Source organism: Bipolaris victoriae (assembly GCF_000527765.1).
Source record: "Bipolaris victoriae FI3 unplaced genomic scaffold scaffold_23, whole genome shotgun sequence".
Classification (NCBI taxonomy): domain Eukaryota; kingdom Fungi; phylum Ascomycota; class Dothideomycetes; order Pleosporales; family Pleosporaceae; genus Bipolaris; species Bipolaris victoriae.
This window is the reverse complement of record NW_014575369.1, coordinates 73,549-88,800: the sequence shown is the minus strand read 5'-3', so window position 1 is coordinate 88,800 and position 15,252 is coordinate 73,549. Positions and strand designations below refer to the sequence as shown.

Genomic DNA, 15,252 nt, shown 5'->3' with positions numbered 1-15,252 from the left:
CATTCAATTTACGACATAGCGCAATTACTTTCTATCTTTCTGCATGGCTGCAATTCTCAACTAGTCGACTTGCATGCGCCGCCTAGGAAGACAACCTTTCTTTCACTGGCCCACTAAGCATCATCTCCCCGCCGACTGAGGCACGGAAAAGAAGCGATGCACCCATGCAATAAGGACAGAGCGTGCTCCACTTTTGCAGCAAGATATGCATATATTGACCATTCCTCCAACTACTGCAGGACTCTTGACTATTGCGTTGCTTTGCTCTAATTGGACGGCGTATCGAGCCATATGCAAGCCCCATTGTGGACAAGGAGCAGGGGGTATAGTCTTAAAAGTAAGAATGGGACTATGGATCTGATCACAAGAGCTTTTCTTGGAGTCTGATCGGAAACGAGACTTGAATGACTCTTCACACCACGTCAAACCCTCGGGGTGCATGTGATATGCAATGATTCAGTTCTTGATTGTAGATGCCGATAGGACGCTATACTTTGGACGCGCTGTGTCGTTTTGATATCAGAGGTGCGAGTCTAGAAAGGTTTTTTGTTGTTCTACAAAGGTAATTGGTGTTTCTAACCACCTGCTTGTCTCGAATGTCTCCACTATGAAACCTGCTTTCTGAACCCTGATCCGATCACCCTGTCACGTTACATTGCAGACGACCTGCTCTTCCTGAGCTGGATACGATGTGGGTTCGATATTCTGTATTGTGTACACTATCCGACCATCAGCATTTTCGTCGGGCCATGCACCAGTTGCTCATTTGATACAAAAGTTGTTTTGGCAGCACAAGATAGGCTTAGGGAGAGCGGGACTCGAATGGGTCCACGCCACGAGGGAAAGGTAAGCCTTACGTATCGCATGCCCAGATAGTGAAAGATATGGGATAGCGATGGCAGCGATAAAAGGTGTCAGGCCATCTTAGGCGGCCAATCACTGCAGTTGCAACAGGCACAGGCATAATTACTTTGTGGATTGGAGATTATCGGCATAAAGCGAAAAGGGAAGGGTGGGGCCCGGGGGGAGGGGGAGGGGCGGCCTAATGTCGCTGCACCGTCGCCTAGGGCTTTGTCATATAGCATGTTTTATCTCCTGATATGTACTAAGAAACAAATCGCAACCTGAGCTAAAGTAACAAACACTAGATTAGATAGTGTTCTACATGGGTGTCCTGGCGTCGGCCTAAAGAACCGCGGTTTTAGCGCGTGCCCTCTGCTGCGCTCAACGTGCCGTCCGAAGAAGCTTACGATGAGCCTTAGGAGAGAGGGGTATATTGTTATACTTCCTTATATACTATTTAGCCCTAGATCCTAATATGCAGTATACTGTACCTTTTTGGGCAGGTCATGGCCTAGGTGGAACTCAGCTAGGTATTGTCACATTACGGGAATATACGAAACATAAGTCATAGCGTTAGAAAAAAAGATCTACTTCTAGTTAACAAACTAGAGCCGAGACTACGTATAAATTGTATACGTAGTTTTGTTACAACGGCCTCCCTGTTTGCGCATAGGGCCAACATAGCGCATCCAACTTGATATGACGAGATCTACTAGAAGTATAATCCTGCAGCTATGAATTCAAATTGACTAGTAAGAAACGCATCCACTCGTCTCCACATTTTCGCATTTGATCGTAAACCATATCATTGAACAGTCTTGTGGGTCTACCTAGTAAGCTACCCACTTGCTTTGATGCGAGTCTGCACACTATCGACTATTGTCTCCTCCAACCCCATAAATCCAAGACGGCCAAGATCCTTCAGCAGCGCTTCCGCCCTCTGCCGCGGACCGATCACGGCGAGTGGGAAGTCGAGCCCCGGGAGCTTCCCCGGAGACTGGTAGTCCCTGACGAATTTCGCAAAGATGTCAAAGAACTCATTGATGGAGTATGGAGACGCATATGCAAAAATACGCTCGTTGGCCGTGTCTGGGTGGATCAGGCCGGCAACGTGAAGACGAGCGACATCCTGGACGTGCACATAGTAGACTACTGTTGCGTTAGCAATTGGTGCAACTTCGCAACTTGAAAACAGATATAACGTACAACGCTGCACATGCTTAATGGAGTCAGTATCGCCGTCTAAAATCTGGAGCGGGATTTTCGATGTGGACGGAAAGCCCTGGTGAACCACGTTGAGCGGACTGCCGTAAATTGTGCACGGTAGCACTGTGTTTGCAGTAAAATGCGGCTTATTGTTCTTGATCCAGTTCCAGAAAGCTTGTTCGGCCGCAACTTTGGATGCAAAGTAAGCTGTCATAAATTTTTGCATGGGCAGAAAATCCTCAGGCATGTTTCTGGCTACACTAAGAGTATGGTTGTCATATTCATCCGATGACACTGTGTCCGTTCCACGATAACCTTGGATGGAGCGGACCGCAGCGGAAGAGGATGTTAGGACGAATCGCTGTACGCTTGGCTCCTTGGCAGCAGCCTGTAAACAAGCCAGCGTTCCCGCAACGGTGGTACGGAGCAATTCGTCCGGTGTGACATCCATACTCCTCACAGAAGCAACATGAGCAATTGCAGAAACGCCTAGACGGGGAAGTTTGATCAGTAACGGAGCAGGAGCTTCTGGCGCAGGGGTAAGTACCTAAGACTGCATCGTCAAACGCGCCCGGCTCTCTCATGTCCTTGACGGCGACAAGTTCAAATTTTCCAGAGCCGTACTTTTGAGAGAAGAGCTGTGCCAGCCATTGGTGCTTGATAGCATCTCGGACGGCGCCTCGCACCTTGTAGCCTTGGTGGAGCAGCTGGTCTGCAACGTGGGCGCCAACGAAACCATTAGCCCCCGTTACAAGGACAGTGGAGCCTGGAGCGACTGCTGGGTTTCCCAGAGGAGCCATTTTTGTGGTGGACAATTGGATAAGGATAGAAGGTGACTTGCGGGTCAGTTTACCACACTCTGGCGTGATGCACAAGTGATGCGATAGTAGCCTTGATATCTTGTTTTGTTGGATTACACGACGTCATGTTACGAGAGCCAGCAGTGACTGACTTGGCGCTATTTGCAAGTTTCGGCGGATTTATTGAGTTGCATGAACGTAGGGATCAAGACGCTCCAGGGTTAAGAGGTCAAGAGTTGGTAGCCGTAGCGTCGGCGGCTCTGGAGCCGAGGCAGGCTAGCCGATCACCAAAAAACATCCCGAGCTCTTACACAACCACGAGAACCAGGCAATAGAAAGGTGAAGCGTCTGTTCGGTTGCTCTATTTCTGTCTTTGTCTGATGACTGTTTTGGTTTTAAAGCTTCAACAGGGGGGCTGGTCAGCTGCCTATCCCGGTTGAGATAGAAAACGGAGGAGCTGTTCGGTTGACTCCATCCTATGTCTAATCTGATCAAGTTTGGGAGCATGTGGTGAGCTGGGCCATCAAAATGGGCATGAAACGGAGGTTTGAAAAATGAGATGGAGATCATGAGCTCCACCTGGAAAACGGAGCTCCGTTTGGCTCAAAGAGGCGCTAATATGGGGCAAGTAAGCACCAAACTGGGCTTTTTCTTTACTATCAGCGCTACTCCGTTTTATACCTCCCAAACCTCCGTTTCCAGACGGAGATCAGATTGGGTTTAGCAACCAGAAAACGGAGCTGAACTGGGCAGACCCTAATTATCTATTACTTTGCCGTTGCATAATATCCGAGCCCGCTAGTGCTCGAGGGTGGCAGGCAGGCTTTTGGTCAACCAAGATACCCGGATAAAAAAATAGCTCCTATCAAACAAAGCTGCAACTGGTAATCAGCCATATCCACCATGATGTAGTTTGAAAAAACATTTTATATGCACCGGTGCTAGAGTTTTACGTATAGATTAATATGCAACTATAGATATATGTATTGTTCTACGATAGCGGTGTATATTGTTGCGTAGTATCACGTGACTAGCTCGCAGTATATATCACAATTTTCTTTCGTACGTAGATAGGCACCTTCTCCAATCAATCCTTTACAGCGATCAGCTATCAGCTTATTCTATCTACTTGATTGCGGGTCAACCTTCTGATCTTTTGAGCTCGATCACGTATCGTGCCACAATATCTACGCTCATTAACATTGCACTGTTTTGGTGGGCGTGTTATTTCATCCGAGTATTTCGTTTGATCAAGAGGCAGGTGGGAGTGGAGTTCCCTGCTAATGCTACAGCGTTAAATACTCCATGGCCGCAACACTGATATGCCACAAGAGAAGATACAAGACTGCGGTTGCGCATTTAATGTCCTGCGAACGCTGGCCCACGTCGAAGAGCTCACCATGTCATCTCAAGTCCCTCTCGAAACAGCGCTCCAGGTGACTTCGACAGCAGAGCGCCCCAGCCTTGCCGTACTGAACTGTGAGCGTTGTCGCCAACAGCGGCTGCCGCTTACCGCAGTCACGATACTATGTGCCCATCTGGTTGAGTGGCTGTGTCGGCTGTGGAATCTCACGGACGACGATACCAGCGAGGCGTCGACAGATGCCAGCAGCACCACAACGACTACCGCGACCACCACGACCACCAACAATTCAAACGCCAGGAACAACATCAATCTTTCGAGCAACACCAGTAATACCACCAACCACTCTGAGAGCCAGCTTCCACTCCAGCCGTGGAAGTTTTCTCTTGGTAACTACGATCTTGCTGCCGACGAAGCCGATGCTCTCAGCAATGAACTCATAATCTTACGCCTCACCGATTTCTCTGCTATCCTAGGCTCTCTGGAAGCTGCCCTCGTCACATCTGGACTTACACCCTCCATGTCCTTGTCGCCGCCCGAGCGATCCACCAGCAACCCAACCGCCACTGACCTAGCGGCCATTGCACCAATTTGTCTCGACATTGTGCGCGCCGATCTTCATCTTGTGCGCACATCTATACGCTGTCTCAAAGAGAAGTCACTGCTGAACAACAGCGGATCAAGTACCATATCTTAATCACAGAGAGGGCCGTGGAACGGAAGAATGAGTTTGGGTCGTACGAGTTTGAGGAATTTCATATAAGACTCTATATCATGCTCTATTATACATCCGTTGAAATTGTATCATAACACGAATCAACCTCACGATTGTTAAATCCCGTGTCAAATGCTGCTTTTTGAATTTAGAATCATGTTTTGTTTGTAATTACTCTGCCCCCGTTTTTGATCTTGATACCAAGTGCCCAAGACATCCAGAGGCAAATTTGAATACAGCAATCAAACACATCAAAATTCCCCAATAGCATAGAAATCTCACTGTGCGAGGTAGCCCCTATTACTGATTAGTGCTTGCGCTCTCTCTCATATAAGATTATACAACGCCACATACCCATCTAACACCAGTGACTGAGCATACATGTAGCTGCTCATGGGGCTGGCCAGAAACACAATGGCATCAGCAACCTCCTCCGGCTCCCCAAGTCGATTCGCAGGCACACGCTCAGAGACTAGATTACTGACGAGGGCCTTGATTTGCTCTGAAGACTCTATCAGAGGGGACGCGATATAGCCTGGGCAGAGGGCGTTGATGCGTATCTGCTGCGGCGCATATAGCACGCCCTCTGATCGCGTGAGACCCAGGATAGCATGCCGGCCAGCGACGTAGGCACCGGCGGCAATGTGTGTCGGCGAGGCTGCAAGTGCATGTACCGAGCAGACGTGGACGATACTGCCGCGACCGTAGCGCCCATCGCGCAACTGCTGCCGCAGCATCTGTCGCAGTTCAGCTCGATGCCATAGCCACACAACTGTCACATTCTCTTTCAGGTGGGCATCGAAGGCTGCAGGTGATGCGTCAGGACTGCCCCCCATGGGTCCACCAAAGCCAGCATTGTTGATGGCAAAGTCGATACGACCGAAGCGAGCCGCTGCCTGAGCGACGCTAGCCTCGATCGTCTCCTCAGTGCTACAGTCAGTCGACACGCTGAGGACATCTGTTATATTGTACTTGGTGGCCAGCATCTGCGTTGTCTCTTGTAGCCCAGCCGCGTTGGTGTCAAACAACGCGAATTGGCGCACGCCGTGTTGGGCCAGCGAGTATGCGGCACTCTGGCCAAAGCCTGCGAAGCCGCGTCAGTTGGTCTACAACTAGTCAGTTGCAATAGTAAAAAAGAAGCATTACCAGAGCCCGCCACTGTAATCAGAGCAACCCCCGAAAGCATCCTGGTCAGCTGAATTTAGTGTATGAATCTTCCCTCAGTGGGTCCTCATTGACTTTTTTTATCTTGATTGTGCATCCCTAAGATCGGTGCATTTTGAATCGGGTTCTAAACAAAATGCACCGAGATCGTACTAGCGTTGCGCCGCAATCATAGCGTGTAGTTATCATTAGACAACGATTCTAGTACTAAATAAAATCGAACGTAGAATTCTTACTTCAAAGCATCTACATATAGTACGTATCTCCATCTCTTTATAGGTCAGTCAGTATATTCAAAGATAGCCACTTTAGTTCCATGTTTTCTATAATCTAGTAGGTTATGTTTATTATGAAACGAGAAAGAACTCAAATTTCTATTTCATGAGTTTTTGAGTATGATAATAAGAGTAATTTTTACCTTCAGAAATCTACTATACTTCGTAAGGAGAGTACATAGATATTGAGTAAGTGTAGAGGGTGTAGTACCTACCAGTTTCACTCTAGCGACTACGAAAATCTTTATCTTCACCTTCGTGACACTATGCGATCGCTAGGCTAAAGAATAGAATATAGTAGAGGATATATAGTAAAACTAACCTTCTAGAATTGTATAATTATTTATTGTACTGTATATAAGAGTCATCCTTTTATGCTCGTTGGCCTAGGTCGTAGCTGCTGCTCAAGGGTTACCAGTAACCCTGTGCACCGGCACAACATATATGGCTAACCTAAAAACTCTTTAATAGCCTCGAGACTCTGCCTAAGGTTAGAAACCTCATCTCTTGAGATACTTAGATCTTCCATGGTGATGAAGAGACCCTGCTTCTTCGCTAGCGCCCACCAATCAGGCACTTCTATGCCAAATCTAACTCCGGTAAGAGCCTCTTCTCCGGGCAACCCATACAGATCAGCGATAACGTGCTCTTTTACCTCGACATATATACCTTGCTTTCCTGAAACAGCAGACCATGTTTCGAGCACCTCTCCAAGACTGAGTACCTCAGTGCAAACAGCGGCGTACTTGCCATGTGATACCTTGGGGTTGGCCAAAATTTGCCTTGCCCAGATACCTGGCTCCTTGCTCATGTCACCAGCCATGGGATAAAGAGTGGAAGGAGCTGCTGGAATCATCCAAAGATATTTTCCTGGAGCAGTTTTCTACAGACAGTTTCGTTAGCCAGGTAAGCACCGTGTTCTCGAAGGTGGGAAGGACTTACTACTGGCACTGGCTTTAACATTGGGAAGTCGGCAAAGTTTGTTGGATAGAAACCAAACATGAGGAAGGTTGTCTTAGCAGCCAGTTCTGGCAAGGTCTCCTTGATGTAATCGTCGACCCGAGCCTTGTAGTCAAAATGGGGAACAGGGATTCTTCCCTCAGTAAGTTTCTCCCCGTTTGGCAATGTGCTCCAGATATAATGCTCTAATGTCTTGACTTGAGACGCCAGCCTTGCGAGCATGGTACCTTGAGCATATTCGATATCACCAGCTTCGTTCAGACTAGCGCCCCTGAAGAGGCCATCCCACCAGTTGGTCACCGCAAAAATGGCTTGCGCGCCCTAGTGACATATCAGACATCGTTCGAACAAAGAAGATGTGGAGTGAGTAACTCACATCAAAGGCTTTCTTCATAGATTCTTCATCATTGTAGTCACCCTGAACAACCTCCATACCCTCAGCAGCAAGTTTCTTTGCCTTCTCTCCATTCGGATTCCTGGTCACGGCACGGATGTGCCAGTCTCCAGTCTTAATCAATCCACGGGCGATCGCGGAACCCTGATTGCCGGTTGCACCAGCAATCACAATGAGTTTCTTGGCCATGACCGAAATGGTAACGTAGAATCTTCTGAATGGGGATGGTTTCGCAAAGAAGATAGTAAGGAACTAAATTTTTTGAACAGTAATCTAACGTCCCAAAGACAAGGATAGAAGGAAGAGGAAGCTATGTACTTATGTATGGGAACAAATCACTCTCAGATATTTAGGCAACGCCTCAAATAGGAAAAACCAATTGTAGCATAGCAATCCATCCTCAGTTTCTACATTTGTCGGCTGAGGACCATGTCAGACGGTCAATTGAAGATATCCGGTAACTGCATCCTCGGTGAGTAAATGAAGATGTAGCGTCAGGGACCATAACTACTCTTGGCAGCAGGCACAGGAGGGTCTTTGAAAATGTACCGTCGAATGAGTCTGGGCTAGTGTTCCATAAATGCACCGAGCTAACACACGTGTCGGACCACAGTGGGGTTCATTGTGCATCGGTTATAGCAATGTGAGTTAGTACGTGATAACCGGTACGCTAAACCATCTTCATCCTAGCCTGATCATGGATCATGGAGCCGCCTAAATAGTTTCGTGATGAACCTTGCCAGCTCGTGCGGTCCCCTACATATGCACCGCGTACTATAGTAAACTCGGGAAATACACCGACTAGTTGGCATTTGGATGGTGGCTAGGGGCGGGAGGTTTTGAAGTTTGATATTACAGTCGCAACGACCGCACACATGAAGACTACAATCTTTTCCTTCTTGCTACCGTTTGCCTTCAGATAGTAGTAGATACATCACCAGTCACAATGTCGAGAACCGCGAGTATCATGTTTGGCCGCGTTACACCTGCGCTTCGTCCCTCACTATTGTCGCCCATTCGGTCGCCATGCTTGCGTAGAGGGTTTGCTCAAGAAACTAGCTTTCCAAAGCCTTTGAAACTCAAGGGCGTTCTCAACTCCCTAAAACAATTCAGGGTTACACCCACCGTTGGAACCGAGTTTCCAGAGGCAAACCTTGTTCAAATGATGAATGCGCCCAACTCAGATGAGCTGCTTAGAGACCTTGCGATAACAGGTAAGCAGGCGAACATTCTCCCCACGAAAAGATAGAATTAACGAACTTCCCTTTTAGTATCCCGACGTGGAGTTGTCTTCTTCCGTAACCAGAATGATATGAACAACGATCTCCAAAAGAAGATGATTCAACGCATGGGTGAGCTTGTCGGCAAGCCTCAGGAATCATCTCTGCACATTCATCCCGTGCTCAACCCCCGGCAAGCTATGGGCGGTGATGACCTTGAAATCAGCACTATCAACTCTCGTCAGAGGAAAGCTGTCAATGGCAAGGCCACTCCGCGTGACTTGGGAAATGCAAGGCAGGCGCTCGAGGCATGGCACAGTGACATTCAGTCTGAGCAAGTGCCCTCGGATTACACATGCCTACGACTAACTGAGCTTCCCACTGCTGGAGGAGGTACGTGAGTCCCTTAGCTACATTTCTATCTGCCAATACCAACTGACTTACTCCAGACACGCTATGGGCATCCGGCTACGAGGTCTACGACCGCCTCAGCGAGCCCATGCGAAAGTTCCTTGAACAGCATACTGCCAACTACACTGCACCATGTAAGCCGGAATGCTCAAGATACCCTTGAACTCATTGCATAGTTAACACATGACACCACAGTCTTCGAGCGAATCATCAAGAACGCAAAGATCAAAGTCTATACTGATGCAAGAGGCCACCCTGAGAACACGGGTACTCCCTTGAAAGCAGTGCACCCTGTTGTCCGCACCAACCCCGTTACCGGATGGAAGAGTGTCTTCGCCATTGGCGCCTACGTACGTGTTTACCTATCAAATCCAGCTTGCTAGTCCGATTCCCATGCACTTGACTAACTTAACCTTTTTCCCAACAGCCCGGTTCTATTAATGGTCTCACGCCCCCCGAGAGCGAAATGATTCTAGACTGGCTCATGAACATTGTGCTCCGCAACCACGACCTGCAGTGCCGCTTCAGATGGCAGGGCCCGAATGACATGGGTATGTTTCCTTTGTAATAGACGAGCGGCCAGATACTAACGTGCGGAACAGCCATCTGGGATAACCGCAGCATGGTCCACAATGCCACTATGGACTACGATGACTTTGGCGAGCGCTTTGGTCAACGCGTCTGCGGTATTGGCGAGAAGCCATATTTTGACCCCAACAGCAAGTCTATGCGCGAGGCATTGGCCGAAGAAGGAGAAATTGCCCCTTAGAAGAGCCTTGATAAAGATTTCCTACTGCATTTCTTTCTTTTTTTCATTCCGTATAACTAGAAGTACCCTGTATAATATAGTATAGTATTATACAACTATAACTCGTCCATATCTATACGTTCTACTATATTTACTACTAGCTTTATTATTGACATAGAAGATGTATTGACATCTACTTATCTAAGTTTCTAGAGAATCATTCCTTTATTAACTCCAAACTCATTTAGTTCTTGTCACACGTATATACTATTCAGCTCTATATACTGCTATGCAGTATACTGTACCTTTTTGGTCACGTGGCACCTTTGGTGGAGCTGATTCGGGTATCGTCACAGTTCTGCTAATATTTATTTCTTGTTATCATTTTGCATTATAGATAATATAGTCTAATATGAGATTGAGCTGGAAAAGCACCAAGGGGTGACCCGTAATCAAGCTAGTAGAGCAAAGCTAGAACATATCGCTGCTAAAGGATTTATTGAAGAAATTTCACTATCTACGCATGAAAGGAAATCGCAATATATGACTGGGGCCTAATAAAGTGATACTAAACTACACCACTCTTATTAGATATCGCTCCGATTGCTGGGTCTTAGATTTGCAAGTTGTTCATGACAAGTTCTCCCAAAAGACCAGCCAGCAAAGCGCCACTCACCCACCACTGGCTGTTCACGAAGAAGTCCCTGCACATACGCGGGTTCCACACATCGATCCGGATCAACATGACTAGTGTGGAGATGGAAGCAAAGACAGCACCAGCCTGGGATGGGCCGAGTACGAGACGGCCGCAGGATACGGTGACCCACAAGAAGGCGGCCATAGCGCTTGCAACGGACAACAGAAACAACTTGGGCTGATGACGCACAGCCACAGCGAGCGAACCCACACCTGCCTTGAGATCGTCCCGAATGTCCTGGAAGGCATAGATAGTGTCGTAAGTGATGTTGAAAAGGGCCTGGGAAGCGAATATGGCAAATGTAGCTTTGTTGCGGTCCTCCTTATTGAATTCAGAGACGTTGCCAGCACCATAGCCATCGGTGACAGCAGCGTCAACCAGGAAAACAGCCCATCCTACACCCAGACCAAGGCAGAGCTGTGGGTAGTTGCAGATGCGCTTCATGAAAGGGTAAGTCAAGCCCAAGATGGTAGTCAGCAGGGCGTGCTGGTTTGCACGAGGTGACAGCGTTACGTAAAGTAAGGCGTGGCGGGCGAGGGCGAGGAGGAGTGTGGCAGCGAGTGCTTCTGGTGTCGTAATTGCGCCACGGGCGAGCGGCCGCTTCTTGCAGCGCTCGACCTGGCGATCGAGATCTTGGTCGACAGTGTCATTCCAGGCGCAGCCGAGACTGCGGATAAGCAGACCATCGAGCAGTAAGACAGCGATGAGCTTGAGCCAGTCGGCTGGGGTTAGGCCTCTCGGGTTGGTCAGATTGACCGAGTAGAGGAGTCCTATGAAATAGGGGAAGTAGACGCCCAAGAGACCAGCGGGCTTACTGAAGCGCGTGAGCTCCAAGTATGGTCGCCAGGAAAAGGGTCGAGGCGCCAAATTCTTAGGCCTTGACGAGATGGACGACTGTGGAGCAGTTATTGTCTCCGTGGCGATGTACTGTGTCGACGACATATTGTCTATGTAGTTTTACTTGGATGCACCAAATGATCAAGAGAATTCAGTAGTAGAAGAGTAGACTAAGAACGGACTGTCTTTGGATAGCTAACACTTGGAGTGCAAACTGCTACTTAAAATATATAGTCTCCTCAGGCTGGAATTGTCTTGAATCTGCATCCTTTCCACTGATTTGTCCGTATTTTGAAACGAACTAGATACCACATGCAAGCTGTCTCGGTGAGTTTGAGTGGTTGTCGGTACATTTGTTGTGAAAGAGCTGGTGGAGTACGAGATCACCAAAAACCTCGACGCAGTTGACCTAGTCAGAGCCTCCACAATCTGCTTCCTGTATGTTTAGTAAGTGTGAAACACCTGTAATGCTTTTCCAATCGCATCCGCATGGGTGCAGTGGATAGTAAGAGAGTCAAAAGTAGGTAGCACTGGGTACGGACTGGAGAAAGAATTCGCCACACTTTTTCGTTTCTTTAGGACAACAGCCAAGCCAGAAATTAATACTAGGCGGCTGCACAAATCTCTAGAGTTGATGGACCCTGGTCTGAGTCATTCTTGTTTTGCAGTCGTTGCGGGGGACTTGTTTCTCCCCGTAGGTGAATACACCTAGCGAAACAGATAATTTTCCAGACAAGGAACTATTTAGGGCCTGGTATCTCAGTTGTGCCCAAACAACACATGATTAGCCTGGTACCACAGGAAGATGATATTGAAGCACAGTAGTGATTGCCAAATTATTCGTACGTGTCTTGAGCGAATCTAGTCCCGTTGGAGCGATTTACAATACCATGACACTAGATGAAGTGAATAGTGGCTCCTACCATAAATGTGCACAATATGTATAGTTTGGATGATATCCAATGCCCAGGTAGAGATAAGCTGCAAGGTCATGGTCCTAGGATCAAGTCCTTAGTCATATTAGTCTATACAATTGGGCAAGGCTCGGCTGTCATGCCTCCCAAGTATCTCCCCAGCAGATAATAAGCGACTTTGCAGCAGCTAGACTGGTATCAAAATTGTAGTAGTACTTTACAGGACGTTGGGTTAGCATACCGGATAGCGCGCACGAGCCAACTCGCGGCTCCCACTTTACTACTAGTACTAAAAGACGCACGTGCACGGTGGATTTTGGTAGACGTCGGGGTCCGACATGATGGCCCCACCACTCTCGACTTTATGCTTGATCGACCCGAGCGGATCAAGGATGGGGCAAAAGAGTTGGAAGAGACAGGAGCAGCGCATATGGACGGAGGAGAGTATTGGGCCGATAAAAGGGCTCGGCTTGGTCAGTCAAGGCCAGACATTGAGGGAAGCACGTCGTCTCACCCTCGCCGACGCATTTCAATCAGATTTCTCATCTATCTTGAAAGGACGGACGGACACGAGGCAACACAACAATGGCTATAGCTGAGCAAAGGGAGCTGGAAGCGCGATATGCGCAGGAGCGAGACAAGCGACTACGGGAGGATGGCACGCAACAGTACAGCCGCTTACCCAGCGAACAAGACAAACCACTCTCTGACGACCCATGGGTGGATGCTGAACTGGAGAGAGGACCGCTTAAGGATGGCGACGATATACAGTTCCTCGTGATCGGAGCAGGCCACGCTGGGTTGATCACGGCAGGACGACTAGTCCAGGCGGGCTTCTCAGCCCAGGGCATATGCCTGGTGGACGTGGCAGGCGGCTTTGGCGGGACTTGGTACTGGAATCGGTACCCTGGGCTACAGTGCGATATTGAGAGTTATATCTACATGCCCTTCCTGGAGGAGACGGGCTACGTGCCCTCGCGCAAGTATCCGTCGGGCGAGGAGATCCGCCAGCACTGCGAGCGAGTGGCTAGGCACTTTGGGCTGCGCGGACAGTTCTCCACACGGGTGCTAGATGCGACTTGGGACGAGGAGCGGCGGCGGTGGGTGGTGCGCATGCAACGGGAGCGTGGCGTTGGGGCGGGCGAGGTGTTTACGATACTGACACAGTTCCTTATGCCGTCCAGCACCCTCTTCACGGCGCCGCGCATGCCCAAGCTAGAAGGCTTTGAAAAGCTGCAGGCCAAGATTCCCATCTTCCACACGGCACGCTGGGACTACAGCGTCACGGGCGGCTCGCCGACAGACTACACTCTGTCAGGCCTGAAGGGCAAACGGGTGGGCGTTATGGGTACGGGCTCAACGGCGGTGCAGGTGGTACCTGAGGTTGCGCGCTGGGCCGACCAGCTGCTTGTCTTCCAGCGAACGCCCTCGTACTGCGGCCCCCGTCACCAGGAACCGACTGATATGGACAAATGGTCACGTGAGGTTGCGACTGGTCCCGGCTGGCAGCGGGCTCGCAGCCTCAACTTCGACGCCTTCTTCGCCGGCGAAGACCCCCCGCCCGACTACCCCGATCTCGTCGCCGATGGCTGGACCAAGACGGCTCGCGGTTTTGCCGGTTTCATTGGCGGCACGCGCATCGTCTCCCCTGACAAGGTCGGGGAGCACTTGCAAAAGCTCAAGGAAATCGACGACCCGCTAACTCACCAGGCTCGCGCAGCCATCCGCGACACAGTTAGCCAAAACAAGGCTGCCGCCGAGCGCCTGCAGCCGTGGTACCCCATGTGGTGCAAGCGCCCTACCTTCCAGGACGACTACCTGCCCACCTTCAACAAGCCCAACGTTACGCTCGTCGATACCGACGGCCACGGTGTCGAGCGCTGCACCGAGCGCGGTCTCGTTGTTGACGGCGTCGAGTATGAACTCGACGTGCTTATCCTCGCTACAGGCTTCCTACTAGCTACTGGCGACAATACTGCCCCTGCTGAGTTCTTTGGCATCCCCGTCGTTGGCCGCAACGGTCGCCGCCTAAAGGATAAGTACAACTCGCCTGACTTTGGCACCCTCCACGGTATCGCTACAAATGGGTTCCCTAACCTAATCTGGGCTGGCCTTGGCGGTGGTCCTGGCTCACCTAACCTTACCGTTGTCTTTGATCTCGAGGCTACACATATTGCTAATATCCTAAAAACAGCTACTAGTCGTGTGTCTGACCCAACAAAGCTTGTTATTCAGCCCAGCAAACAAGCCGAGGACTCTTGGACAGATGAGGTTGAGAAGCGTGCCCTATGGTACTCAGTCGTGCTCCCTTGCACCCCAGGCTACTTTAATCATGAGGGTGCCACAACACGCAATGCTGCTAGCTCCCCCGAAAGGCGCCGTCTGGCTATGCGAAAGGTGCTCTATGGCGGTGGCACCGCCGCATATGAGCGTATAATCCGTGATTATCATGCCAAGGGCGACATTGAAGGCTTTGAAGTCTCGTAAAAGAGCCATTGTTTTTTTTTCGTATTTAGTATGTAATACTACAAGAGTTATAAGAACTCGATAATTGGCGTTTTGAAAATACAACTCAGACCTGTTTCTTTGTGCACATGCTTTGCAGATTTGCATAAAAAATATATGAGATGAAGTGAATTGAGACGGATCGTTGATGAGTTTGCTCGAGGTTCAGATGGATTACAGGCTTTGGAGTTTGAGTTTGT

At 49.3% G+C, this 15,252-nt stretch overlaps 7 protein-coding genes across 7 annotated transcripts; 3 read left to right on the top strand and 4 right to left on the bottom strand.

Annotated features, from left to right (window-relative positions):
• Positions 1-1,681: 1,681 nt before the first annotated feature.
• Positions 1,682-2,849, bottom strand: COCVIDRAFT_35852 (hypothetical protein; the record flags this gene model as incomplete). Its single annotated transcript, XM_014703317.1, has 3 exons — positions 1,682-1,992; positions 2,050-2,538; positions 2,597-2,849. The coding sequence occupies 3 exons, from the start codon at positions 2,847-2,849 to the stop codon at positions 1,682-1,684; spliced, it is 1,053 nt and encodes a 350-aa protein (XP_014558803.1).
• Positions 2,850-4,171: 1,322 nt separating this feature from the next.
• On the top strand, positions 4,172-4,909 carry COCVIDRAFT_93455 (hypothetical protein; the record flags this gene model as incomplete). Its single annotated transcript, XM_014703316.1, has 1 exon — positions 4,172-4,909. One exon carries the CDS (start codon positions 4,172-4,174, stop codon positions 4,907-4,909), a length of 738 nt encoding a protein of 245 aa, XP_014558802.1.
• A 296-nt stretch (positions 4,910-5,205) lies between these two features.
• Positions 5,206-6,113, bottom strand: COCVIDRAFT_14126 (hypothetical protein; the record flags this gene model as incomplete). Its single annotated transcript, XM_014703259.1, has 3 exons — positions 5,206-5,224; positions 5,282-6,011; positions 6,074-6,113. 3 exons carry the CDS (start codon positions 6,111-6,113, stop codon positions 5,206-5,208), a joined length of 789 nt encoding a protein of 262 aa, XP_014558745.1.
• Positions 6,114-6,814: 701 nt separating this feature from the next.
• COCVIDRAFT_35849 (hypothetical protein) lies at positions 6,815-7,909 on the bottom strand (the record flags this gene model as incomplete). Its single annotated transcript, XM_014703315.1, has 3 exons — positions 6,815-7,249; positions 7,309-7,647; positions 7,703-7,909. The coding sequence occupies 3 exons, from the start codon at positions 7,907-7,909 to the stop codon at positions 6,815-6,817; spliced, it is 981 nt and encodes a 326-aa protein (XP_014558801.1).
• A 778-nt stretch (positions 7,910-8,687) lies between these two features.
• Positions 8,688-10,120, top strand: COCVIDRAFT_93469 (hypothetical protein; the record flags this gene model as incomplete). The annotated part of the gene is made up of 6 exons (XM_014703314.1): positions 8,688-8,934; positions 8,992-9,333; positions 9,390-9,485; positions 9,547-9,707; positions 9,779-9,902; positions 9,954-10,120. 6 exons carry the CDS (start codon positions 8,688-8,690, stop codon positions 10,118-10,120), a joined length of 1,137 nt encoding a protein of 378 aa, XP_014558800.1.
• A 592-nt stretch (positions 10,121-10,712) lies between these two features.
• COCVIDRAFT_35847 (hypothetical protein) lies at positions 10,713-11,738 on the bottom strand (the record flags this gene model as incomplete). The annotated part of the gene is made up of 1 exon (XM_014703313.1): positions 10,713-11,738. The coding sequence occupies one exon, from the start codon at positions 11,736-11,738 to the stop codon at positions 10,713-10,715; it is 1,026 nt and encodes a 341-aa protein (XP_014558799.1).
• A 1,394-nt stretch (positions 11,739-13,132) lies between these two features.
• COCVIDRAFT_93636 (hypothetical protein) lies at positions 13,133-15,034 on the top strand (the record flags this gene model as incomplete). The annotated part of the gene is made up of 1 exon (XM_014703312.1): positions 13,133-15,034. The coding sequence occupies one exon, from the start codon at positions 13,133-13,135 to the stop codon at positions 15,032-15,034; it is 1,902 nt and encodes a 633-aa protein (XP_014558798.1).
• Positions 15,035-15,252: the final 218 nt, after the last annotated feature.